Below are 23,746 nucleotides of genomic sequence, written 5' to 3' on the forward strand. Positions count from 1 at the left end.
CATAGTATAAAACAAAGTCGCTTTCTCTGTCCCTATGTCCCTTTGTATGCTTAAATCTTTAAAACTACGCAACGGATTTTGATGCGGTTTTTTTTAATAGATAGAGTGATTTAAGAGGAAGGTTTTAGTATATAATTTATTAGGTTTTAGACAAAGCGGGTGAAGCCGCGTGCGGTAAGCTAGTAATATTATAAATGCGAAAGTAACTCTGTCTGTCTGTCTGTTACTCAATCACGCCTAAACTACTATAGATACCAATTTGCATGAAATTTGGTATGGAGATATTTTGATACCCGAGAAAGGACATAGGCTACCTTTTATTGCGATGATTTTAATATGTACCACGGGCGAAGCCGGGGCGGACCACTAGTAGTATATAACTAAGTTACTATAAAGATAACCGATTGACAGAATCTATACCAAAAGTAGGGGATAAACTTCAGAAAAAAAATATCTCAAATTTTACTATTAGCAAGTTAAATGTAAAGAGAATGTGTGTTTTTTAGTTCCAAGTTTCCAACTCTATATAGACCATTTAATAACTTAATAAGCAAAATTTATGTCATAGACGTTTGTTTAATTTAATCAATATACCAATCGCTTATTACGGGAAGCATTAGATTCCTAATTCCTCTTTATATGAAGTAACGAGGTTATAAATTGCATTTAATTTACAAAATTGTAGTTTTTCGCTATATTTATTATCCCACGATGTTCATTATTAAATTGTGACTGATAGTTTTCAATAGGAAAGTTCTCACGATTCATTTATTGAATAAAAAGACAAGAAAACTCTTAAAAGTGCATTACTTGGATTACGCGAGACAATAAACGATTGATCTTCAACGATGTTATTATCTAATAAAATAAAATATATTAATCTAATAGTGAAATTTGTTTTTTTTTTTTTGTTTGAACGCGGTAATCTCAGGAACTGCTGGACCCATTGATTGTTAGTACAATAGTAAATACATACTAAAATAAGATATGATCCTGTTTCTAGCCTTTTGTAGTGTGATTTTTCATAACGCAGTCTTTCAACTTAGGTACCTATTTTTGAAATGTGTGTGAAGTCCCAAGTCCCCGTAGTGGGGTAAGGGGCAGATGCATTATGCATACATCTGTTTCACTGATCGATTTTCTTTAGGGACAAGTAGGTGATCAGCCTTCTGTATCCTACCAGACCAAGACATTTTTTTTCTTCGTCTCCACCGGGAATCGAACCCAGGACCCCTCGGTTCTACGCTCACGCGTCAACTACTGTACCAAGGAGGCGGTCAAATTTTTGAAATAGTATTCTAATATACTTAGCCCTTACGCACTGCGTATGTTAAATGTGAATGAATATAAACTTCCACCCTGGGATAATCTTCGCTAATAATTGATCAACAATACAATATTCACATGGCAATTACGAAAACCGATAAGACTATGCATGTATAATTTTACTGAACTGCAATAGTGTTGCTATAGCTCTAATGAGTGTCACAATTCTCATGATCAGTGCTTTTATTAATTTGTAAACACGGCTTCTTGTACCAGATTACGGTAATTATCTGTTCCTTTTTATATTTGTGCAATGATTGCTTCGTTTATTTCTTGCGATGATGCCATATGTTAGTCGTAATGAACTGCGTCGTTTGCTAAAGAGGTATGATTTATGTCACTTTTCCTGTCTTAAAAGCTCTTTAAACATGTGCAATTGAAATAAATATTTTACCGAGCGTCTTGAGAATACAGAAATTCTTCTATAAGCCTTAATTTCTTCTAACAAAGACACAGTTCTGTCGTGAACGCACAGGTCATCCATCACACTGGCCAAGTTCGGGTTGGCAGATGACACATGTCGAACTTTTAATACTTGGACATGCTAGTTTTTTTCACGCTGTTTTTCTTCACAGATTGATGCATTCTTGATGTCAACGGGTCTCGAACCTCCAACTTTTATTTGAAGTATGAAATCTAAGCACAGACCCATCAGCTTAGCCCATCAGTCACCACTGCTCTATTCAATTTGAGTCTCCATATTTTTAAGTCGGTTTAAAAGCAAATTATTACAGTTACATTTATTCAACGTTCTTTGGAATGATTGTTAAAAGGTGAACACATAGCACTATTAAGAATATTAAGATGTATCTATTTAGATTTTTTTGTGTTTTAATTTTATTACAATTATCCAATACGATTAGGACTGTTTACTTCATATGAGGACTCTAAAGAAACTTACTGCATAGGTTATTGAACAAAGGTTAAAGAAATGGAAAGTTTATTTGTGGGAAAAACGCAATTAACAGGAAACGCTCAATCGTTGGACTGCTAATAAGAAATGACGGTACATCGGTTCGTTGGCATGCCAATTTCCATTTTACATAGACAATGGCTTAGGCTTAACCTAAGTGATATTTAAAAGTAACGGAAGAAATAATTCAAAGATTTTTGTTTCTTCAAGCATTATAAAGATTAATATATTTCAACTGGCAAAAATAACAATCGTTCGTTAATATAACCGTTTATCGAAAGACAAAGAAAATTATTTGACACAATAACTAAAATTCCATGTTTATTTTCTAAAAATTGCATTGTATCCTTCTCACTTGTTTCTACCGGTAAACGCCTATCTAACTTATTTATCAAAATTTATTTATTCGTTTTAACATTAACAAGGTACACGTAACGTAACAAGGTACCTACGGGTAACATGTGCATTAGTTAATATTTTATCGTTGATGAGCTCTAAGCCTTGACTTCCAAGTTCCATCTCGTCCTAAAAACTTCCAAAAAATACAGGCACAGAAGGCTCCTCACACAGGAGTGTCTTTACAGGAGTAAAGAAAAGGGTTTTAATATCAAACAATACAAGGCATCCGCCCGCATAGCTTTAGTGGAGTAGGTAATATAGGAAACGGAATTTCACTTACCGACTTATTTATACCGAGTCTAAATTTCCAAAATGTGTTCTAATTCATCTTGAAGGATAAGATGAACATCTAGTATAATATCCAGTGACACTGTATCAAAAATATGTTGTTACATCTTTATAAATCAAGTGTCCACGGTTTTACTCGCATTGCAGCGCTCCTGTTGGTCTTAGCGTGATGATATATAATGATATATAGCCTATAGCATTCCTCGATAAATGGGCTATCTAACACCGAAATAATTTTTCAAATCGAACCTGTAGTTCCTGAGATTAGCGCATTCAAACAAACAATCAAACTCTACAGCTTTAAATAGATATACATACATATAAGCTTAATAATCGAACATGCTTAGTCAACCTTAACTTAATCATATAAGACTAAAAATCGATCAAAATCAATGATTGCAAAACAAATGATACTACCTTATCATGGTAGGGCGCATTACCATAGGCGACAAGACAAGCATTTGTTTACGCGCATACGTTGATATGTCGCTTGATAGAGTGACTGTGACATTGTGAGACACGTGATTAATATGTGGAAGTTTATTATTTTTGGTAAGTTACTTTTTTAACGAAAACATCCGTAAAGTGTTATAAATCGTCTGGATATTTATGTAGTGATTACTGGTAGATTATGTAATGTTTGCGGGAAATAATGCTAATAAATTCTATTTTAAATTTAATAGGCTTCCCAAACTTAACAATTTAAAAAAATTAATGATATTAATTCAATTGTTTACACCTTCCATTTAAAACGTAACTTTATTTAATATTTATTTAGGCAAATAGTAAACTGCTATCGAATTGGTGGTAACTTTTTTTAATAAAAGTCAATATTAACTGCCTGAAAGTCGTTATTTATAATTATCTACCTACTGAATTCGATCAATATGGATAACGATTAACGATGATTCGAGGCTAAGGCACTCCTGTTTATAAAAGACTAGCTGCTCCGCGCGGTTTCACCCCCGTGGCTCCACTCCTGTTGGTCGTAGCGTGATGATATATTATAGCCTATAACCTTCCTCGATAAATGGGCTATCTAACACCTAAAGAAATTTTCAAATCGGACCAGTAGTTCCCGAGATTAGCGCGTTCAAACAAACAAACTCTTCAGCTTTATAATATTAGTATAGATTCATTAGAATTAGTCCAACTTTTCGGAGCTTATCCAGAACAAACTAAAGAGACGCAAAATTAAAAAGGAGTTAATTTTGACATTGGAAATGGATATACTTACGTAGAATTTTCTATTAATTCAATATTAAAACAATTTGATTATTCCTACGATTTTAATGCATATAGATTATAGATTATACAAACGGCCCGCCCATGAACAAAACAAACAAACTTCAAATTTAGATTATCTATTTTTTTATATAGTACAGATTCACAGTTTCGTTGTCTTTTTCTTTTGTTATTATTTAAAATCAACAGTTCATATTATCAGATTTCACACAGTCATGGATATAGGAGTAACGTCTCATAACAAAAACTTAAAAATTTAAATGTGCAAAAGAAATAAAATGGAATAATCAAACGCGGTTGCTAAGCGCGGTTGATGCTAAGAGTTAATTACCAAATACTATGATTAGTGTTGCCCAAATTCAGTCTTGGTCTTGCAGTCTTGGTCTTGTTCTTGCGTTTTTGCAAGACCAAGACCAAGAACAAGACCGTGTATTTTTAGCAAGACCAAGACCAAGACTGACCGTGCAAGACTTGAGCAAGAACAAGACATAGCCTGCAAGACTCTTGCGTCTTGCAGCTAGGACTTAGCGGCTAGCGCTATTTCACTGAGTAGTTAGGTGTAACAGTTCGGTGTATAGGTAGGTACGCTTAGGAATTCTATGAGACGCAAAAAACTGTATCAAAGAATATGAAAAACTGGACCTATGCGCATTACGACTAATACCATAAATATAGCGATTAAAAAAATATCTATTAAAATCAAACTGAGTGCATGCAAAGTTATGTTTTAACCATCGGCACTTTGATAATGCGGCATCAAAGGTTTTGTACTTACTTCTCAAAGAAAAACAATCGTGGCCGCCAAGCCGAAATCATAACATTTGACACTATTTGATTGCCGCCATAGGGTGTACCTAGGTATACTCATGCAAAATAATTTCGAATTTTTTTAAGAGTACCTACAGGTGTTCCAAAGAATAAATAAGTTTCAGAGTGCTTAGAATGAAAATGAATACATTATACTGATCACGCAAGTATCTTTACTATGGCTATGTTAATTCAAGCTCACAATGTTCCAATTCTATTACGTTTTTCTAAGATTTAAAGTAAACTTTAATAAATAGTAAGAGACTAATAGGTAATTGCAAGACTTGCAAGACTCTTGCTGCAAGACCAAGACCAAGACCAAGACTGGGAGCGCAAGACCAAGACCAAGACCAAGACCAGGTGTATTGGCGCAAGACCAAGACCAAGACTGGCTAAGTCTCGTCTTGTTCTTGCATTTGGGCAACACTAACTATGATCAATATTGGGAGAAGCCTCTGGCTTCTGAGACACAGTTTTTAACTTGTTCGGGAGCCGAAGGATTCATTATTTTGACCTGTAGTTATAATCATTATGTCAATAAAGATTTTTTTTAATTAATAAGTAGATATATAGTAATCAAGAAGCTTACGCAAACGAACTTACCATAGACAATGAAATCTATCAGGAAATTGTGAAAGCTATTGTATAGACCAAGTATAGACCAAGTATAGACCACCAAACATACCATGTTCACCAGTTCACTAAGATAAAAAATTAATGGATATATTTCATCACATCCAACACATCTAATTTCTATAGCCTATTTTGCCTTATTTATCAACATTTCATTCAAAATGACACTGCCTATACGTTTACTATAAAATATGATAATATAAGGTAAGATATCTATAAAAATAATTCATGTGACAGTTATATGGAGGCTCGTTTACATTGCATCACTCGAAGGCGGGAAATGACCACAGATTAGATAATATAAACCATAAATCTCGACCTGAGATGCATAAGGTCGAATGTCGACATCAGAGTAAAATATCTTTATTAAACACTTGACCGTAATTTGAAGCTTACTTATTGAGAAGGCACCTAGCTTTTTCCGCCTATTTTCCCTCTCTTTCTCGTTGTATATATGCTATCTCTCTCGCACAAGGCACACCTCCCACCAGGTGGCGCGGCCGGCGCACGATAATGTGCAGGCGCTAGATCTTCTTCATTGGCGTCTAGCTTCCGCCGCCGGAAGGTTGTGTACCAGACTACAACCTTGGTGCTATTAAGTATAATTGCATATAGCAAGTGTTAAAAGTGTGAAAAAGTGTATCCCGTCGCATCGGTACAGTGAGTTATTTTTACATCTATTCTAATGATATTTTACTTAAAAATGAGTAAAAATATTTTAAATCAACGGTATAACCGTTGGACTATTTAAAATGTTGAAGTTTTTAATGAATCCTTCAGCAATAGTTTATTTTTCAATATGCTTAAATACTTAATAGCATGAATAAATATATTTAATATTAACGATACAACCGTTACATTTTACTTGAAATAGTAACTTTTTCTTTTGAAATATTTTATTTTATTATGCAATATATTTGAAATTAATATTTGAATCTTTGATACTGTGAGTAAAGCAATTTTAACGGATTTACCGTTCGGTTTTACTCGAATCGTTAATATAACTTTTGTAATTATTTGATATTGACTAGATATATCAATTACCCTCTCTCGTATATAGATATTTTTATCATTTTATTTCATTTTTAATAATGTGTTTATATTACAAGGTTACAAGTGAATTTTTCGTGGAAAAATTTCAATTTATAGTATGGATAAATCCAAGGCTAACGCCTATGAGCCAACTCAAAGATTTACAGGCATGCAATCCATTGCTACGACTTTATTACATTGTCGTTATCACTAGGAACGGTTCGGAATTCAAATCATAGTTTATTACTAAAAATTATTGAACGAGATGAGTCAGCTCCAAGAACAAATTATATACTATGTATTAATTGCTGTTAGCGTAATTGCATGAATCACGGCGTGTTAGAACATGTCGGGATATGTTAGAAATTTTACGGGAGTTGGCCGCTTTGAATAATGATTGAATTCGCGCATGTATGTATGTACCACGAATATATCACACATTCAAGACTAGTCTATACGTGTCCTTTTAAGAGTATTTATCTGATCCGTATTTATGTGAAAACTGGCGGTCCGCCCCGGCTTCGCCCGTGGTACATGTTCACGTTTTCTCTACATAGGAACCATCCTCGTACTTCAAGGAATATAATAAGAAATTAAAGAAATCGTTTCAGCTGTTCTAAAGTTGTGCGCTTACCAACACATTTTGGGATTCACTTTTATTTTATATAGTTAGACATATTACACACGGATAATTTGATTGAAAATTACGTTTCCTATGTTTCAAATAATGCAAATTTTTTGGTTAAAACGTGTAAGTACCAAAAATTTTACAATTACATTCTCTGGTTTACCGAATTTGAGCTGAAAGGGACGTTATCGTATAGTTATCGGAATGCCTTAATTAGTAATTAGGTTTAGAGACATTTGTTTCAAAGGATTAACAATTCACTTATTCTAACGTTTTAGAATAATATTATAAACTTGTACACCTTGACAAAAAGTAAAAAATTGCGGGTGAGTGGAGATTATTTTGTGCACTAATATCGTCCTACGACGGTATGGCTGCGTTCGTAAGGAATGTTAACGGATATAAAGCAACTAAATGTGACATCGATTTCATGAACTGAAATGAATATTAATCAAAGTTCATTTTAAAATTTAGTGTAAATGATTTGAATTATGAATTTTGTATTAACTAAATTCCTTTTTTATACATAATGAAAAATTTTCTTTGTCAAATCAATTATTCTTATTTCATCCTGGACAGCTCTCGCTAGCATTGAAAAATAAGTTAAAGGACCTTGTTAATTGTTATATTATTTAAATTAATATTAACTGCTAATTTTTTATTAGCACCTTAAACCTTGATCGGAGCAAAATACATAAATATGTGGCCGCTACTCCTAACAGGGGTTAGCCATGCAACTTATGCAATTACCATCCCTCGTGCAGCCGTCGCTCGCAGGGAAATGGTGCAAATATATATCAGCCCTCGCGGGGCTTTGATTACAACCGTCCATTACGGGGAAATGGTGCAAATATATATCAGCCCTCGCGGGGCTTTGATTACAACCGTCCATTACGGGGAAATGGTGCAAATATATATCAGCCCTCGCGGGGCTTTGATTACAACCGTCCATTACGGGAAACTGTGCAAATATATATCAGGAGCAAATATATATCAGCCCTCGTGGGGCTTTGATTACAACCGTCCCTCACGACGAAATGGAGCAAATATATATATATCAGCCCTCGCGGGGCTTTATAACGGTTGGTGCAAATTTACGAAGGATTGATCAATAAAATGATCATAGATATTTGCTTTCGCCAACAAGGACCCACGAAAGAAGTTTTAGAGGTGACAGTAATGGATCTTCACTCTTATAAGGTAGGTAGAAAAAAGGTTTTTGAAATCTACTTCATAGTGGGACATCTATACAATATAAGTATAGTAATATAACCTACTATACAATGTTAGAGACGTTTAATAATGGGCGCATGAAATTTGAACTTCGTTTTCCTAAAAGGGTACCGCTTACGCTTATTTAATCAGGAAACCATTGGTTTACCAATTATGGAAATTGGATCTGAACAAATTGTATTAACCAATGCAGAGCCTATTCACAACAAAGGAAAGTGAGTCGGATCAAGTATCATCTCGTAGATGATTAGTGGCGATGGTTTCGAGGAAGCCCCTATGTCACCAAACCTTGTGTCAACGCGACGGTATGTTAAGTGTCGTAATTCAATGGCACTAGCCGACCAATTTTCACATAAAAACATCGGAAGAGACCAAAGCGATTGAATATAACAAATGACGATTGATTATGTCTCGTAACTCTTCTAGGTCTTATGACCTCTCATAGGCCTATTTTAGTTACCCGGTCTTGTAGGCAATTTATTCGACTCGCACATCAACCCATTTGGCCTCATTATGGCACCCATGAGGTTTCTTCAGGGGTCAAACAATAAATCGCTGAAGGACTAGGATAATCATTTGCTTCGACAGTTTCTTGTTATTCCACCAGGATTATTATATATGATAAACGTTGATACACCTATCAACGTAAACGAGTGCTGTGATTACTGATGGTTGATTTACTTAGGATAGAGGATAAATAACGGAAAGTCAATCTTTCCAAACAAAAGCCTCGTGTAATAAGACATTACTTGGAACCCCTACCCTTCACGAGAAAGCTCTGCCAAAAGACTTCTCATTTCTTTGATTTGAAGAGGGGGGGGGGGTGCAATAAATGCAATGCAATACAGACTATATATACTACTAGACTATGCATTTAAAACATTACCAAGTCTGGTAAGCGAACTAAACATTGCTAGTTTAGTTCTTGCTATATCGCTGTCCGTGCCTGCTTCTCGTGGTTACGGGCGAATTAAGTTTGTCTGTAGTCATATATACAATGCTATACAGAGGATATACTGTATTTAAAATATGACATAGTCAGGTAAGCGAACTAAACTGCTAGTTTAGTTCTTGCTATGTCGCTGTCCGTGGCTGCCTCTCGTGGTTACGGATGAATAAACTAATGTCCTATCTTCGCATCCAAAACCAACTGTCCTCTCATAATCTTAACACAGATTCTTTCGACACAGCTCTCCACGAGCTCAGTTTTTCAATTTTGCACTCGCAGAACTGCGGACAACACATGAGCAATGCCTCCATTGGTAGCAGTTACAATCAAGGGGTAGCTAAAGTAAGCTAGCCATATTAGGGACGTTGGAACAACCGACCATATACAGGGCAACTTTCTTTGTCTAGTGTGTTGCTTAGACTGTCGTAGGCTTCCTAGTTCCTACGCAACAAAGATGGAATCAGATCTGCACCCTTAATGCAGTTAATCGAAAGGAGATACTTTCAGACGATGATAGTATTCAAAAATCCACCATATTCCTGAACATAATAAAAATAAGTAGCATAGTTAAGCTAATAGTCTCTCTTGCCATTGGCCTGTAGCAGAATTCCTCGGCGATAGATTTGTTTTCGTTAGAGCGAGTAAGGGTTGTTGAGATATGAGAAACCCTAGTCAGTTCGAGGCCTGAACAACGTGTAAGCATACCGCTATTTCAGTAGTAGTAGCACCGATAGGGACGAAGGAATTCTGGAAAGCAGAACTGAAGACCCGGTCAACAGCACCATCCACCTAATAGACAGTGTTCAGTGCTGCACCACTAGTCTGCAAAATGACTCTGAAGGTGACAAGGTGACAAATGTGGAGAAAGTCAAATGATATAGTCTGAATAAAAATCCTCTTTGCCTCCGTCTATCCAAAACACATACGGAGTAGCTAGTAGTAGTTGGTTGAACCGGATAAATTTGGCTCATTTCCTATCTGTTGACGGCCTAGTGTTATACATAAACGGCCTTACTAATAAAAAGTTAAACAATGGATAAATTTCTACCATTTTATACAATAGCTGTGTCCTGCTCTTGCTCACATGAAACGTCAATCATAAAAACAAGACAGGTTATTGCAATGACTGATCCATTGCATAGCGAACGGGTAACATTTTATTAGTAAGGCCGAAACACTATTATTATAAATAAATCTGTGGTCACGTTATGTAACCCCGAGACTTTCGGTAAATAAGTTCTGATGCAAGTCATAATATTATATCTTAAAATCAATTTTATTAAAACAAACGTATTTAGCTGTAGTAATAGCACGTTTGGGACACAGATGAGCTCTTATGTTTTTAGTCTCTAACTCCTTTGAGTTCAGTTATCATAAACATAATATAGTGTTATTATAAATATATCAGTATTTGTTTCCAGTACATATACAGCAACCATTTTAGCGTAGAAGTAGAAAGTAAGAGTATTATTATTTGGTATTCTTGCCTCATCGGTGATCGGCTGTTGCTTAATTTTGTAAGCATCATCTAGTCTAATAGTACTTATGATGAAACTTACGCTAAAGTAACTTTATTTTTCAAGCCCAAAAGATTAACTAAGGTACGCTTGAAACAAATTCATAAGTTCTAATACTTTTAATCATTATGATTAATTTTTTGGTTCTTATTTGATTAACTTTTCTTCTGGAATTGTTAAAATATTATAGATAATAAAAATTTGTGTGATTTATTGTTATACTATTGGCACACCTTACTATTACAAATAAAGTAATAAGTAATTACTTATGTATTCAAATTCACATTGGCGTCCATATATTATACACCAGGTGGGTAACAAACGGGTCTCAATAAGTAAGCTTCAAATTACGGTCAAGTGTTTAATAGCTGTGTTTTACCTGAAAATAAAACACATATTAAATACTTACCTATATTTGAAGCTTACACTTAACGTCCACCTGTTGAGGATTTCGACTCAATGAAGAAGATCTAGCGCCTGCACATTATCGTGCGCCGGCCGCGCCACCTGGTGGGAGGTGTGCCTTGTGCGAGAGAGATAGCATATATACAACGAGAAAGAGAGGGAAAATAGGCGGAAAAAGCTAGGTGCCTTCTCAATAAGTAAGCTTCAAATATAGGTAAGTATTTAATATGTGTTTTATTTTCAGGTAAAACACAGCTATTAGTCAACTGAAACCAGTATCTCGCGCTCTTTCTATGCATATAACAATCATAATTCCAGCTCTTTTTGTTCTGATAATAATACAAAAGCATAAGGTCGAATCTCTCGAATTTCCAAATTTATATTGTGGAATAAGGCTTAATAGCAAGTACAGTATTTATTCTTAAAATTTTGGTTTAATTGGAAAGTCGAATATTGACTTCAGCTTTTATGCTTTTAAATTATTTTATGCGTAACGAAGGGACAATTTTGTCATTCGACTTTATCCTACAAGGATTGTTGGCAAAAATAATACGTAATGTCAGATAGAACTTTATGCTTCTTGAAATTAAATAATTGGGATGTCGTACCTTGAGATATAGTGTTATGTCCGAAATTTTATTTGTTTGGTTAAGGTCTACAAACATAAATTAGTCCTTATGCCTTAAAAAAGTGCTACTTTATCGTTGTAAAAAAATGCCTATGTGAAGAAGAAACACTATTCCATTGACTTTGTGACCGCACACCGACGCGATAGAATGACATCGGACATTATCGCCGGTCACTCGGCCGTTTTTGGCGCCACAATGGTTTGACCTATCAGCGCATAGCACCGAACGGGTGCGGGGTGGCGCGTGCGTTCTGTTTACAAGCAAAGACAGCAAGTCTTGTTACTCGCGCGCGAGTTGTTATTATTGTGCCGAATTATTACTTCTGATTTATTTAATTGCTTGTGGGTGAATTAGTGGTGACTATTCAAGGATTTTAAGTACTTATTAAGTACTAAGCAATGGATGGCGAAGATCAGGTGAGTACAAAACCTATAAATAGGTATCTACAGATTTTATATCGTCAAGTCCTTTGGTGTGCATTAGTGATATTTTATCGGTTATAGTAGGTACTCATTTAAATAATTATGTTGTGAATTTAGGTTACATATGTATTATTTTTTTCAGGATGTTATGTTCACCCAATTACTCAATAAACGACGCAAACTAGTCAATCTTCGAAATTTGATTAATTCCCGTAGTAAAGAAGCTAAAGCTAGCGATACAGGTGCTTCAGTGCCCGGTAAGTTAATTTCATACATTTCTACTTGTTTTAGAAGTAAATCGGTATAAATGTAGGTATGTAAATTATAATCAAATTGTTTTGTTTTATCAGAGGACGACATACGAAATATATACGAGAATCCAATTGCAGGGCCAAGTTATTGTCATGAGAAGACAAAACATGAAGTCAATGCGCATATATTTGAAAGTGATTGTTTAGGTAAATACTTTTACTTACCTTTACATCTTGTTTTAGGAATGTAACCAAACAATCTGTCTAGCTTTTCTTCCAACATGTTGGATTCGACTTCCAGTATAATAACTAACTGTACCTACCTTCTAACACTATGCCTACAGAACAAAAAAAAAAAAATATTTTCATTTCATTTACTTAAGTTATGTTGAAAATATTGGTTGTGCTTACGTAAAGTAAGTTTATTGTGTTACAGATCCTGGCCAAGAATTTTCCGATTATGATAGTGATGACAGCGTTAAAGACAAGACTTACGAACCACATGAAGATCTTTCGGATGGCAGCTACGTCAGTGGTTCGCCAGAAAAAGTCTTAGCTCTATCGAGGTGTTTGAAGGTGAAAAGAAAGCTTTCTTTTTCGGAAAAATCGCCTGAAAGGCAAGCTAAAGTGAGAAATAATGAAGATATTAATTTAATTACTTTAGACGATCTTCTAAGTCCACGAAAAAATATTATATCTGCAACTTCAGTTTTCAATGAAAGTCCTAAAGAAAACGATCGTTGCTTTGCTGCAACAGCTCAACAAACAATTCTTTCTGTATATCCGTCGGTAGATAACCTTAATGAATCTTCGGTATTTGATCAAGATAGTCTTAAAAGTACGAATTCAAATAACATGATGTTGATTCAAGTAAGGGCGAGTACATCTGATTATAAGAATGATCACATTGAAAACCGTAATTTAACAGACAGAGACCATACTACAGGCTTGTTAATTGTACCCCATTTTGATGAAAGTGTTAATATTTCTGATACTACTATGAATGAAGATATAGTTAACTCGAACCGAATTATGGTCGCAGATAAGAATGGGAATGTTTATATACCAGATGACCGACAAATAAGAAATAATGAAAACATACAGCAGATCGTACAGCAGTCCCTTCAAAATCTAACACAAGAAAGAAAGTTAAAAACGTAACTAAATGGAAAAGAGTTGCGGCTAAAATTGCAAGACTAAAAGGTTCTCCCTATCATTCAACTGTAGCAAAAAAAAACCCTGAAATAGACGGTCGTGAAATGAAACCTCCATGTAAGTGTAAATCTAAATGTTACGAAAAAGTGCCTAATGAAACAAGAATACAAATATTTGATGAATTTTGGAAAAAATGCAGCAGTTGGGATCAACGTCGCCAGTTTATAGCCTCTAACGTCACAAAAAAACAAAAACACACAATGAGAACGACTGGGAACTTAGATACTGACCGAAGGAAGTTTACATACGAATATAGACTTATTGTAAATTCTAAGAGCGAAAAAATATGCCGGAATATGTTTCTTCACACGCTATCTATAGGAGAAAAGTTTGTTAAGGTGAGTTTGGAGAAACAGCTCGATGGAGGGTTGGTAGCTCCAGATCAGAGGGGAAAGCATATTCCTGGTAATAAAACTTCAGATGTGGTAGTGCAATCAGTGATGGATCATATTAAGTCATATCCATGTTATGAGAGTCATTATTCACGACAAAAGAGCGGACGCAAATTTTTGGGACCGGACTTGAATATCCCTACTATGTATAAACAGTATAGAGAAAGAATGGAATCTACAGAGATCGCTCCAAATTTGGTAGCCAAAGAATGGTTGTATCGAAACATTTTCAACACCAAATTCAATTTAAGCTTCAAACTACCGTCGATCGACACATGTGATGATTGCGATGCATTTGAGAGAAAACTGTTAGATGTTGTGGATGAAGAGCTGAAACAAAAGATAGAAAAAGAAAAGGACATTCATGCTAAAACTGCTGAAGAAAGATATAACTTGAAGAGAAATGACAAAAAGGAAGCAGAATCAAGTTCAGGCGAAAAAAAAGTATTGATGTTTGATTTGCAGAAGTGTTTGGCTACACCGAATTTAACTAATAGTAAATCTTTTTATCTACGAAAGCTTTGGACACTAAATTTGACAATATTTGATTCTACAGCTAATAGAGCTGCAAACATGTTATGGTCTGAAAATATAGGTGGCAGAGGAGGAAACGAGATAGCGTCTTGCCTCATTCGATGGGTTGAAGAAAATTATGAAAATCTTACTAACGTGAGGGAATTAACTCTGTGGTCTGATAACTGTGCGGGCCAAAACCGTAATTTGATGGTCGTGATGGCTTACATGTGGATATTGCACAAACATCCCCAGCTGAAAATAATAAACCACAAATTTATGCTGAAGGGTCATACACACATGGAAGTCGATCAAATTCACTCACAAATCGAAAAAAAGAAAAAACAATTGAAAACAATGCAGATTGCGATACCTCGAGACTGGTCTCAGTTTATTCGAACTTGTGGAGGAAGGAGAACTTTCAACGTCTATGATATGCAGCTTCATAATTTTAAAGACGTTACATCTTTATATAAGAAAAATGGTCCTTTTGTTTTCAGAAAGAAGAATAAAGATGGTAAAGATTTCAAAATTTCAGAATGTGTTTGGCTTCAAGTCAAACAAGACCAGCCCGGAAAGTTATTTTACAAACATAAATTTGAAGAAGATTTTACGGAAATATCTTTGATCAGAAATGCTTCCAAGCAAATTCAGTTCCCTGAAAATTTACCTGTTGTTAGTCAAACTGAAAAGCCAATATCAACGGCGAAATACAACGATTTAATGAGTCTTTTACAGTGGATTCCACAGGAATTCCACAACTATTATAAACAATTAAAGCATTCAGAGTGTCAGGCAGATTTTCCTGAAGAAGATTAAATTTGTTAAAGTTTTTTTATTTTATTTTGTTAATTACGACCTTATGTACTTAATAATAAATTCATTTAAATGCCTCATAAATAGATACATGATAAGATCGGACGTAACTAAATTTCTATTTTTAGCCAATCATAACGTTACATCTTTTATTAGAGCTTAAAATACGAATAGAATTTACTAAAAAATTGCAGGCATAAAGTTGTATCAGTAAATATAATTAAAAGCATTCGTCGTTTAATAACTGTGTACAAGCATAAGGTTGGATGTCGCTGAAAAAATGTTTTTGAAAAATAAAATATTTTTATTTTACTGTGATTGGTTTTATTACTATACTGATACAAACTTAGATAACTTATCTAAAATATTATACTATTTTTGTTAGCCTACTCGATAATAAACAAAAGTTATGACACGATTGTGTCAATACTTTTCTTTTGGCTCTCCTCTAAACTTGTAAAATTCCACATCAGACCTAATGCGTCTCAGGTCGAGAAATATTTGTTTAAATGCAAATGATTATAATAGGTGCGTGCTTTTAACAAAGATATTAATAAAACGAAACCGCAAACATAATTTATGACTTTAAATGTTCTAAATTATGTTCAAATTAATTTATTAATATTTTATAGTGAGTAATAAAACTTTAATAAATCAAAATACATATTTCGATTAGACGTTGAAGGCCCATTTCTTAATTGTGATTACAAATCATAATAGAGACTGACATTATTTTAAAATTCTTTTTATCTGTTACCTACATTTATTTTAATTCAACAAGTTAGCCAGTTCGTAGACAGAAATTTGGTTAGAATTTAAATAATAAAAATCCGCATCTTCTCTATCTTTCTTGTAAGAATTTTAAAATTTTATTTCAAGATTCTTGCTTATTCTTCTTCGTTTCGTTTTTCGTAAGAATTTACATTACTGTAACATCTGATTATAATATAGGTTAAAATCATTTTAAACAGATTTTGCTATTGTTCTTTGATATATCATATACTAACTTTGCACCCGCGGCTTCGCCCGCGCAGTCAAAGAAAAACCCGCATAGTTCCCGTTCCCGTGGGATTTCCGGGATTGCGTCATTTTCCCGGGATAAAAAGAAGCCTATGTCCTTTCTCGGGTATCAAAATATATGTATACCAAATTTCATGAAAATTGGTTCAGTAGTTTAGGCGTGATTGAGTTACAGACAGACAGACAGAGTTACTTTCGCATTTATAATATTAGTATAGATGTAATATAATATTTTTTTATTATTAAATAACTGCGGAAATAAATGCAATGTTGGTTCTTAGCTTAACATTTGGCAATTCATTTTTATATTTATAAATGTTGTGTACAGCTGCAAGCTTTTGTAGAGATAATAATTATTAACGTCTCCTATAACACGAATTGCTGCACAGATGCGAATTGGCACGAAGCTTCCTGAAAAGGGAGAGGAATAAAATTAAATAAGGAATAAAGATACAATTTTTTTTTCAAGTATTTCTATCTATTTATCCAGATATTATTTCTCTAAAACAATAACATTCATTCAATAAATGATTTGGACCAACATACGTCTTTTTAAAATTGGTAAGATAATTAATAAAATTGGCTGAAACATGACACAGGTATTATAATAGGTACCTATAGGTAGGTAAAGACGGTTTACGTAAATCTTTTGCTTACAAACTCAGCTGATAATCAATAATGTAGTACTTGAGTGAAGGATAGGGCTCTATCATTGGATAATAAATTAAACAATTAGTTTAATTTTCCGATTGTCTTTAAATTCTACGAGTTGTCGGTTGCATTGACACGCTTTTTCTACCAGGTTTCTGTCAACGTAACAAAAACTGTGAGAATTGTCCTCTAGTACAGTTTGCAACATAATATTATTGTTCAGGAAAAATATAGTTTTAATTGTAAGAAAGTTTATGTCGTTCGAGTCATTGTTTCTATCCTTGCACATTGTATTATCGAAAATGTACGATTTTATTGTGCGTGGATACTTACCTACTTCACACGAATTGAGTTGTGAGCTATAGGTATTAGGTGGGTATTAGGTACCAAAAGTTCTCTCACGTTAATTCTATGTTAAGTACTATATATTTTGTCACTACTCTCATTGATTTTGCGAGAAAGTAATAACGATACAAGAAAAATATAATATTTAGAACTACATTTTGTTTGCTTCCTATACTATGACGGTTATTTACGCAAAAGAATGGAAAAAAATAGTTATCAGTACAAATTACGACGCGCCAAAACTGTCGAAAATTATTCAGAATATTACAATTAAGAAATATTTTACACTCCAGTTTCTCTATTTTTAAAAAGGTATATTTAATTCTCACGCCCTAATATTTAATGACAACACGAATCCATAAAACGTTTTGCAAAAAATGTATATAATAAATTTTCTTTATTTCATAGCAAGCTGCATCCCATGGGTGACGTCACAATTCAATCAACGTGACCATGACCAATCTTGGAAGATCAAATTAGCAGTGCCTGGAGCGCCAGGCGGGGACTACCCCACCCTAAGCACTATACCACGAACCTCCTTCACTTGCGCGGGAAAAGCACCAGGTTAGACATTATAATGATAATTTAATATGAATTTTATCTATTTGAAAGAAAGAAAGAAAATTTATAAGCTGGATTTTTTTTAAGTATTTTGGACTAATTTGAACATCACTCCGCGAATCGCATTCAGTATTTTTGAATGATTGCTTTGATTCGTTCTTTTTTATTTTTCCTTATACTCTAATATAATCAATATCAATAAATGCTAATTATGTTTTTAGGTTATTATGCTGATCAAGAAGCGAACTGTCAAGTATTCAAAGTGTGTACCTCAGGAGCTACGTATGGATTCCAATCATTTTTATGTCCTAATGGAACATTATTTAATCAAGCCGTTTTCGTTTGTGATTGGTGGATGAATGTCAACTGTGGAAAATCTCAAGAATTCATTAACAAAAATCCACGCTTTGGAAAAATTCAATTAGGACCACAGTTAATACAGGACGTTAAGAAAATGATTACCCATCCTATGAGAAATCCATACAACTCAGGTTTCCTACGAAATAATTTAGTTGTCATGCAGGAATACAAACCCCCCACAGAACAATTTTATCCCAATGGAGCAATTATATCCAACCAAAATAATAATAAAAATAATATATATGTACCATATAAATCACAATACAGAAATATTCAATCAAGTATAGAAAACACAAACGATATAAACTTTGCAGCATCTACCGCTGCACCACAATACTTTTCCAACTTTAACTCAATTCAGAATACACCAACAAAACAGTATGTTGACTATCAAAGAACTCAAAACGCAAAAATAAATACTATTCAAAACGGCCGCAACGGCTACTTACTACAGGGACAAAAGGAACCAACACCTCAGCTAAATTTCCAGAAGTTACAAGCACAAAAGACTATACAAGGACAATATAACTTCAACTTCAATGGCAATATACAAACAAAACAAAAAGATTATTCATTTAACAAATTGAATCAAGGAAAGCCTCCTGCCACCCAACAAATAAGTCAACCACCAAGCTTTAACAACAACAATGGTGTTTCAACAAAAACAGAGGCAAAACAAAACTTGGTAAGTACAGAAGCCACACCAACTATTATATCAAAAACAATAGCTTTCAAAACAATATTACCTGGTGAAAAACCTGGGCGCCCGAAATCTAGAATCACATTTAAAACATGGATCCTTAAACCAAAAAATGCAAAGCTGATTGTAGAAAATACTTCGTATACTACACCCAAATCTCGCGTTTATAAATCCATCCCCCAAAATAAGTCAGAAAAGTTGTCATCATCAGTTGAACCCACAGTTGAACCTTATGTTTATGATGTCCCACAAAATAGTCTTGATCTTACCGATAAAAATAACTTGTACTTTTACAATCAGCCTACCACTTCAAATCTTATTGCAACTACTCCTAATTACAATTCACGTTATGATTTACCTACCACATTTCGTCCTACGTTATCCAGCAGAATATATTTGACACCACTTCCAGATGCAACTATAGCAACAACACCGTCTGAATCTCTTTATGAATCACCATCGACTTATGCCTCAATTAGTAACACATATATTCCACCTATTGAATCCGAAAAATTGTCTCGACAATATTTATCTCCAGTATTTGAATCACAACAATTACAATTAAAGAAAAATGCACGATTAACGACAGCATCCTCGTCTGCATCTCCACTATTTGAAATATTTAGTAATAAAAATAATCGTAGGCCCCCCGTAGGCGTAACAAAACAGACGCAAATTAATACTAATAATAATAACGTAAAATTTACTGATGTTCCTACAGAAGAAAAAGTAGCCACATCAATTAATAATATAATAAAAAATACTTTTAATGTGCCACAGTCCACGAAAAAGCAAATATCTCAATATAAACAATCGAATAGCATTAACCAAAATGTATTAGGAACTCAAAGATATACCGGTAGCAAAGAGGAACTAACTTCTGAATTTCCTTTTGTTAAAACAAAAAGTGCAAAGATAGTGGCAAGTCCGTCAACAGACTTACAACCACCTATAGAAAACGTTCAAAGTTATGTATCATCGAATAAATTTTCCAATTTACCTTACTATAAAGAGCCCACTAACACCATTGAGAGGACTGTTTCAATAAAAATAACATTACCCGAAAGAATTGCAAAATATTTGTTTAGGAATGACAGTCAAACTACATCCGACGATGTAGAAATCCTTAATACTGGAAGTAGTAATTATTTAGTATATGCAAATAATTTACCGTCAAATTCTGGTTCTTCACCAATTCCTATTGGAAAATTATCATTAATTAAAAATTCTAATCTTTCAAATTCACAGGATTTGGTGTTTTCGTTTTTGGCTGACTCTTTAAATGCTGCGAAAGAATACAGCAACATAGCAAAACAGAACATACAATCTTCTACAAATACACCACCGAACAATTTGAGAAACAACGACGATCAACGAATTTCTAACAAAATATCACAGTTAACATCATCACAATTCGTAAGGAATAATAATGCGATAAGAAATAACAATATACAACAACTTTCACCTCAATCTCAAGATATTTCTAGAAATAAAGAATCTTCACAATTCACCAGTAACCGACAACAACAGCAACAAGGATTCCAACAACCAAAACTTCAGCAAATAACAACACCTTCACAACCTTTTATTCAAAATCAACTACAGGCTGCACGAATTCAAGATCCCAGAAACAATATTCAAAACGCTCAAAATCAAAACATATACAGTGGTCAATTATATCAACATCCCGTTCCTGAAGTCACCCGAGATTATTACAATTCACCAAACAATCAATTGAAACAGCAAAATAATGACTTTGAAATCATTCCATCACAACAGATACCGTTTTCATACCAACAAAATTCTAATAATCAGGAATCATCCAGTGAACAAAACAGTATACATACTAAAGAATTAAAAGATTTAATTCAATCTGGAAATGGAATAACAGCGCAGTTGCAAGATAGCATTGTAGGAACACTACCTCATCCAATAGAAAGTGATAAATTGTTAACATATAAAAAAGACCAATCGTATTACATATTCTCACAATTAAATAATAACGACCATGAAAATAATCAAATAAATAACGAAAAATCGAAAGATAAATCGAATGCAGCATTGCAATTCATTCCATCAGTTGCATTTAAGCTAAATGATGTAAATGAACAGCAAAACTTTTTAAATAGATTTAACTTAAATGATTTTGGTGTGCCTCAAGGATCAGTTAATGGTTACAGAAATCCAAATCAAAGACAAGACATCAGCACTAATATAGACTATACAGTAAATCATCCTAACTTTGGCGATAGAATTAATAAAGTTGATACATTGTATGATGGGTCATCTTCATACAACGCTCCTCAAACCTCATATAATTATGAAAGGCCACAGCAATTAATAGATAATAATCAAAATTCCAAAATAGAAGATTTAGATAGTAATGAACCCAATGGTTATCCCAAAACGTCTCCACTAAGAAAATTTAACACGTAAAGGTCCCCTTAACGTAGTATTTAGTAATGTAAATTTAAGAAGTCCAATTAAGGCTAAGGTATTTATAAGGAAATATTATTTATGTTATGTTAACGATGTAAGTTCAAATATTTACATTATTGTGAAGATAACTTGTATGTATAATAAGGTTAATAATAAAAACTGTGAATTTAACGTGTAATAAAATATATTGAAGAGTCGTTGTCCGTCAGTTTTTTTTCCCATATTATCTTATAATAATATAACATTTACCTATTAAAATAAATCATGAAGGTATTGAAAAAAAAGATTAATGGCGCTACCTGATAATTAACACCTCACATTATGTTTATTAATAATCTGATAAATAAACATATTATGTGATGTTATGTGAGTGATAATTCTTACAATTCAATCTTTTTCAACACGGAATGAAACAATTGACCGCTATAACCTTAGCTTTAACATTGTCATAATCATTTTCCAAAAAAGGTCACTGACATTTGTGAGGTGAGAGCAAGGTGGGTGATTTCAATCCATATTCTAAAATGAGATCAAATAACAACAATTTGATATCGAACACATAAATAATGACGTCAATCGGATGTTAACCCACCAAGGAGTAGAATAACAATAAAAGATTTATTTATGAGTGTGGGCGTGTGTGACGATCAAACACGCCCACACTCATAAATATTTTATCAAAAGACCCCTAAAGAGTTGGAGAAAAATTAATAATTCAAGATAAAAATATTATTTTTGATACATACATACATAATATTTATGATTGTAATTGATTAAATACCTATTAGATAAAAATATACACAGACTGGTTATACATTTTCATTTGTTAATAGTTAATTTAATAGTGATTTAATATAATTTTCCAATGACAACACAAAATATTATAGTATTTAAAAAAAGTCCAAAGAGGTTACATAATATTTACAAATATCATTTTTATAATTTGAAGTATACTGTCCCGCTCTTTTTTTAAAAAGCGCGGGAATGGTTGCATTTCGAACGTATCAAATACAGACGTTGCCATGACAACGGTATATATATTAAAACTCAGTTGTTTTGTAAATAAATGCGTAGAAACGAACATTGTTAATGTTTGCTAAAATGTTTAAATGATTAGTTTTAGGCCAAAATGTTGTCTAAATAATAGAAACAGTTGGATTCAGTTATTTTAATTACATGTAAGTTGCTTATTTTTATTAAAAGGTAGTAACTACACCTAAATCTAACATGCTCACCTACAAAATAATCTAGCTTGTTTACTGTGTTGCACAGAATATTATCAATATATTATGTTTTAAAATGAATAACTTACAAAATTACATAAATCACATTATAGAAAGTTATAAATTATGTTAAATTAGTCTTTTTCAAGTTAACTACGAAATGTTCAACTGGTCGGGGCGTTAAATATTTTATCGTTATAAATTTAAATGTAACCACAGAACAATACTGAATTAAACAGTTTATAGTTTCCTAAATAAACAGCTAATATTATATTATTATGTAGTTCAATTTATTAGTGAAACTAAGCAAGGAAAGTATGGAACTAAGCAAGGAGAGTTTTCTTTATCCTCCATAACTACCATCTATAATTTATTTTTTCTTACTCCATAATAATTTCCGCAGTTCTGAAACATAAATGAAGAATTATATCTAATCTAATGAAGAAACTACTTAGTATTTTAATATTTTCAATATTGCTATTTTATTCTAATTCGGAAATCATTTTTTTTATTGTTTTCATTAATAAAAACAAGCCGCTCAAATAATCTGTTTTTTTTTTCTTTAAGAAATCTTGCTTGATAATAATCACTAAAAGAGAATTATGCAATTTGATGCAGTTGTTCAAATGTTAGGCGCGTAGTTTTAAATTATTCCATTTTTATTAGTTACTAACTGTGCTCTGCTGTTTTTACCCGCATTGCTCAACCCCTATTGATCTAAGCGTGATGATATTTTATAGCCTATAGCCTTCCTCGATTACTGGGCTATCTACTTAACACCGAAATAATTTTTCAAATTCACAAAACAACCTAAACACCGTTAACCACCCTTAA

The 23,746-nt window shown here is 33.3% G+C and overlaps 1 protein-coding gene across 2 annotated transcripts; it reads left to right on the top strand.

The window, feature by feature from the left end:
* Positions 1–3,376: 3,376 nt before the first annotated feature.
* Positions 3,377–21,820, top strand: LOC123699058 (GATA zinc finger domain-containing protein 14-like). Of its 2 annotated transcripts, XM_045645919.1 has the most exons (4): positions 3,378–3,478; positions 18,038–18,193; positions 18,412–19,235; positions 20,499–21,820. In XM_045645919.1, exons 1-4 carry the CDS (start codon positions 3,457–3,459, stop codon positions 21,684–21,686), a joined length of 2,190 nt encoding a protein of 729 aa, XP_045501875.1. In that variant the 5' UTR covers positions 3,378–3,456; the 3' UTR covers positions 21,687–21,820. The 2 variants fall into 2 exon arrangements, with proteins under 2 accessions (XP_045501874.1, XP_045501875.1); XM_045645918.1 differs by having other exon boundaries at positions 3,377–3,478; positions 18,412–21,820.
* Positions 21,821–23,746: the final 1,926 nt, after the last annotated feature.

Source organism: Colias croceus, chromosome 17, assembly GCF_905220415.1.
Source record: "Colias croceus chromosome 17, ilColCroc2.1".
NCBI lineage: Eukaryota > Metazoa > Arthropoda > Insecta > Lepidoptera > Pieridae > Colias > Colias croceus.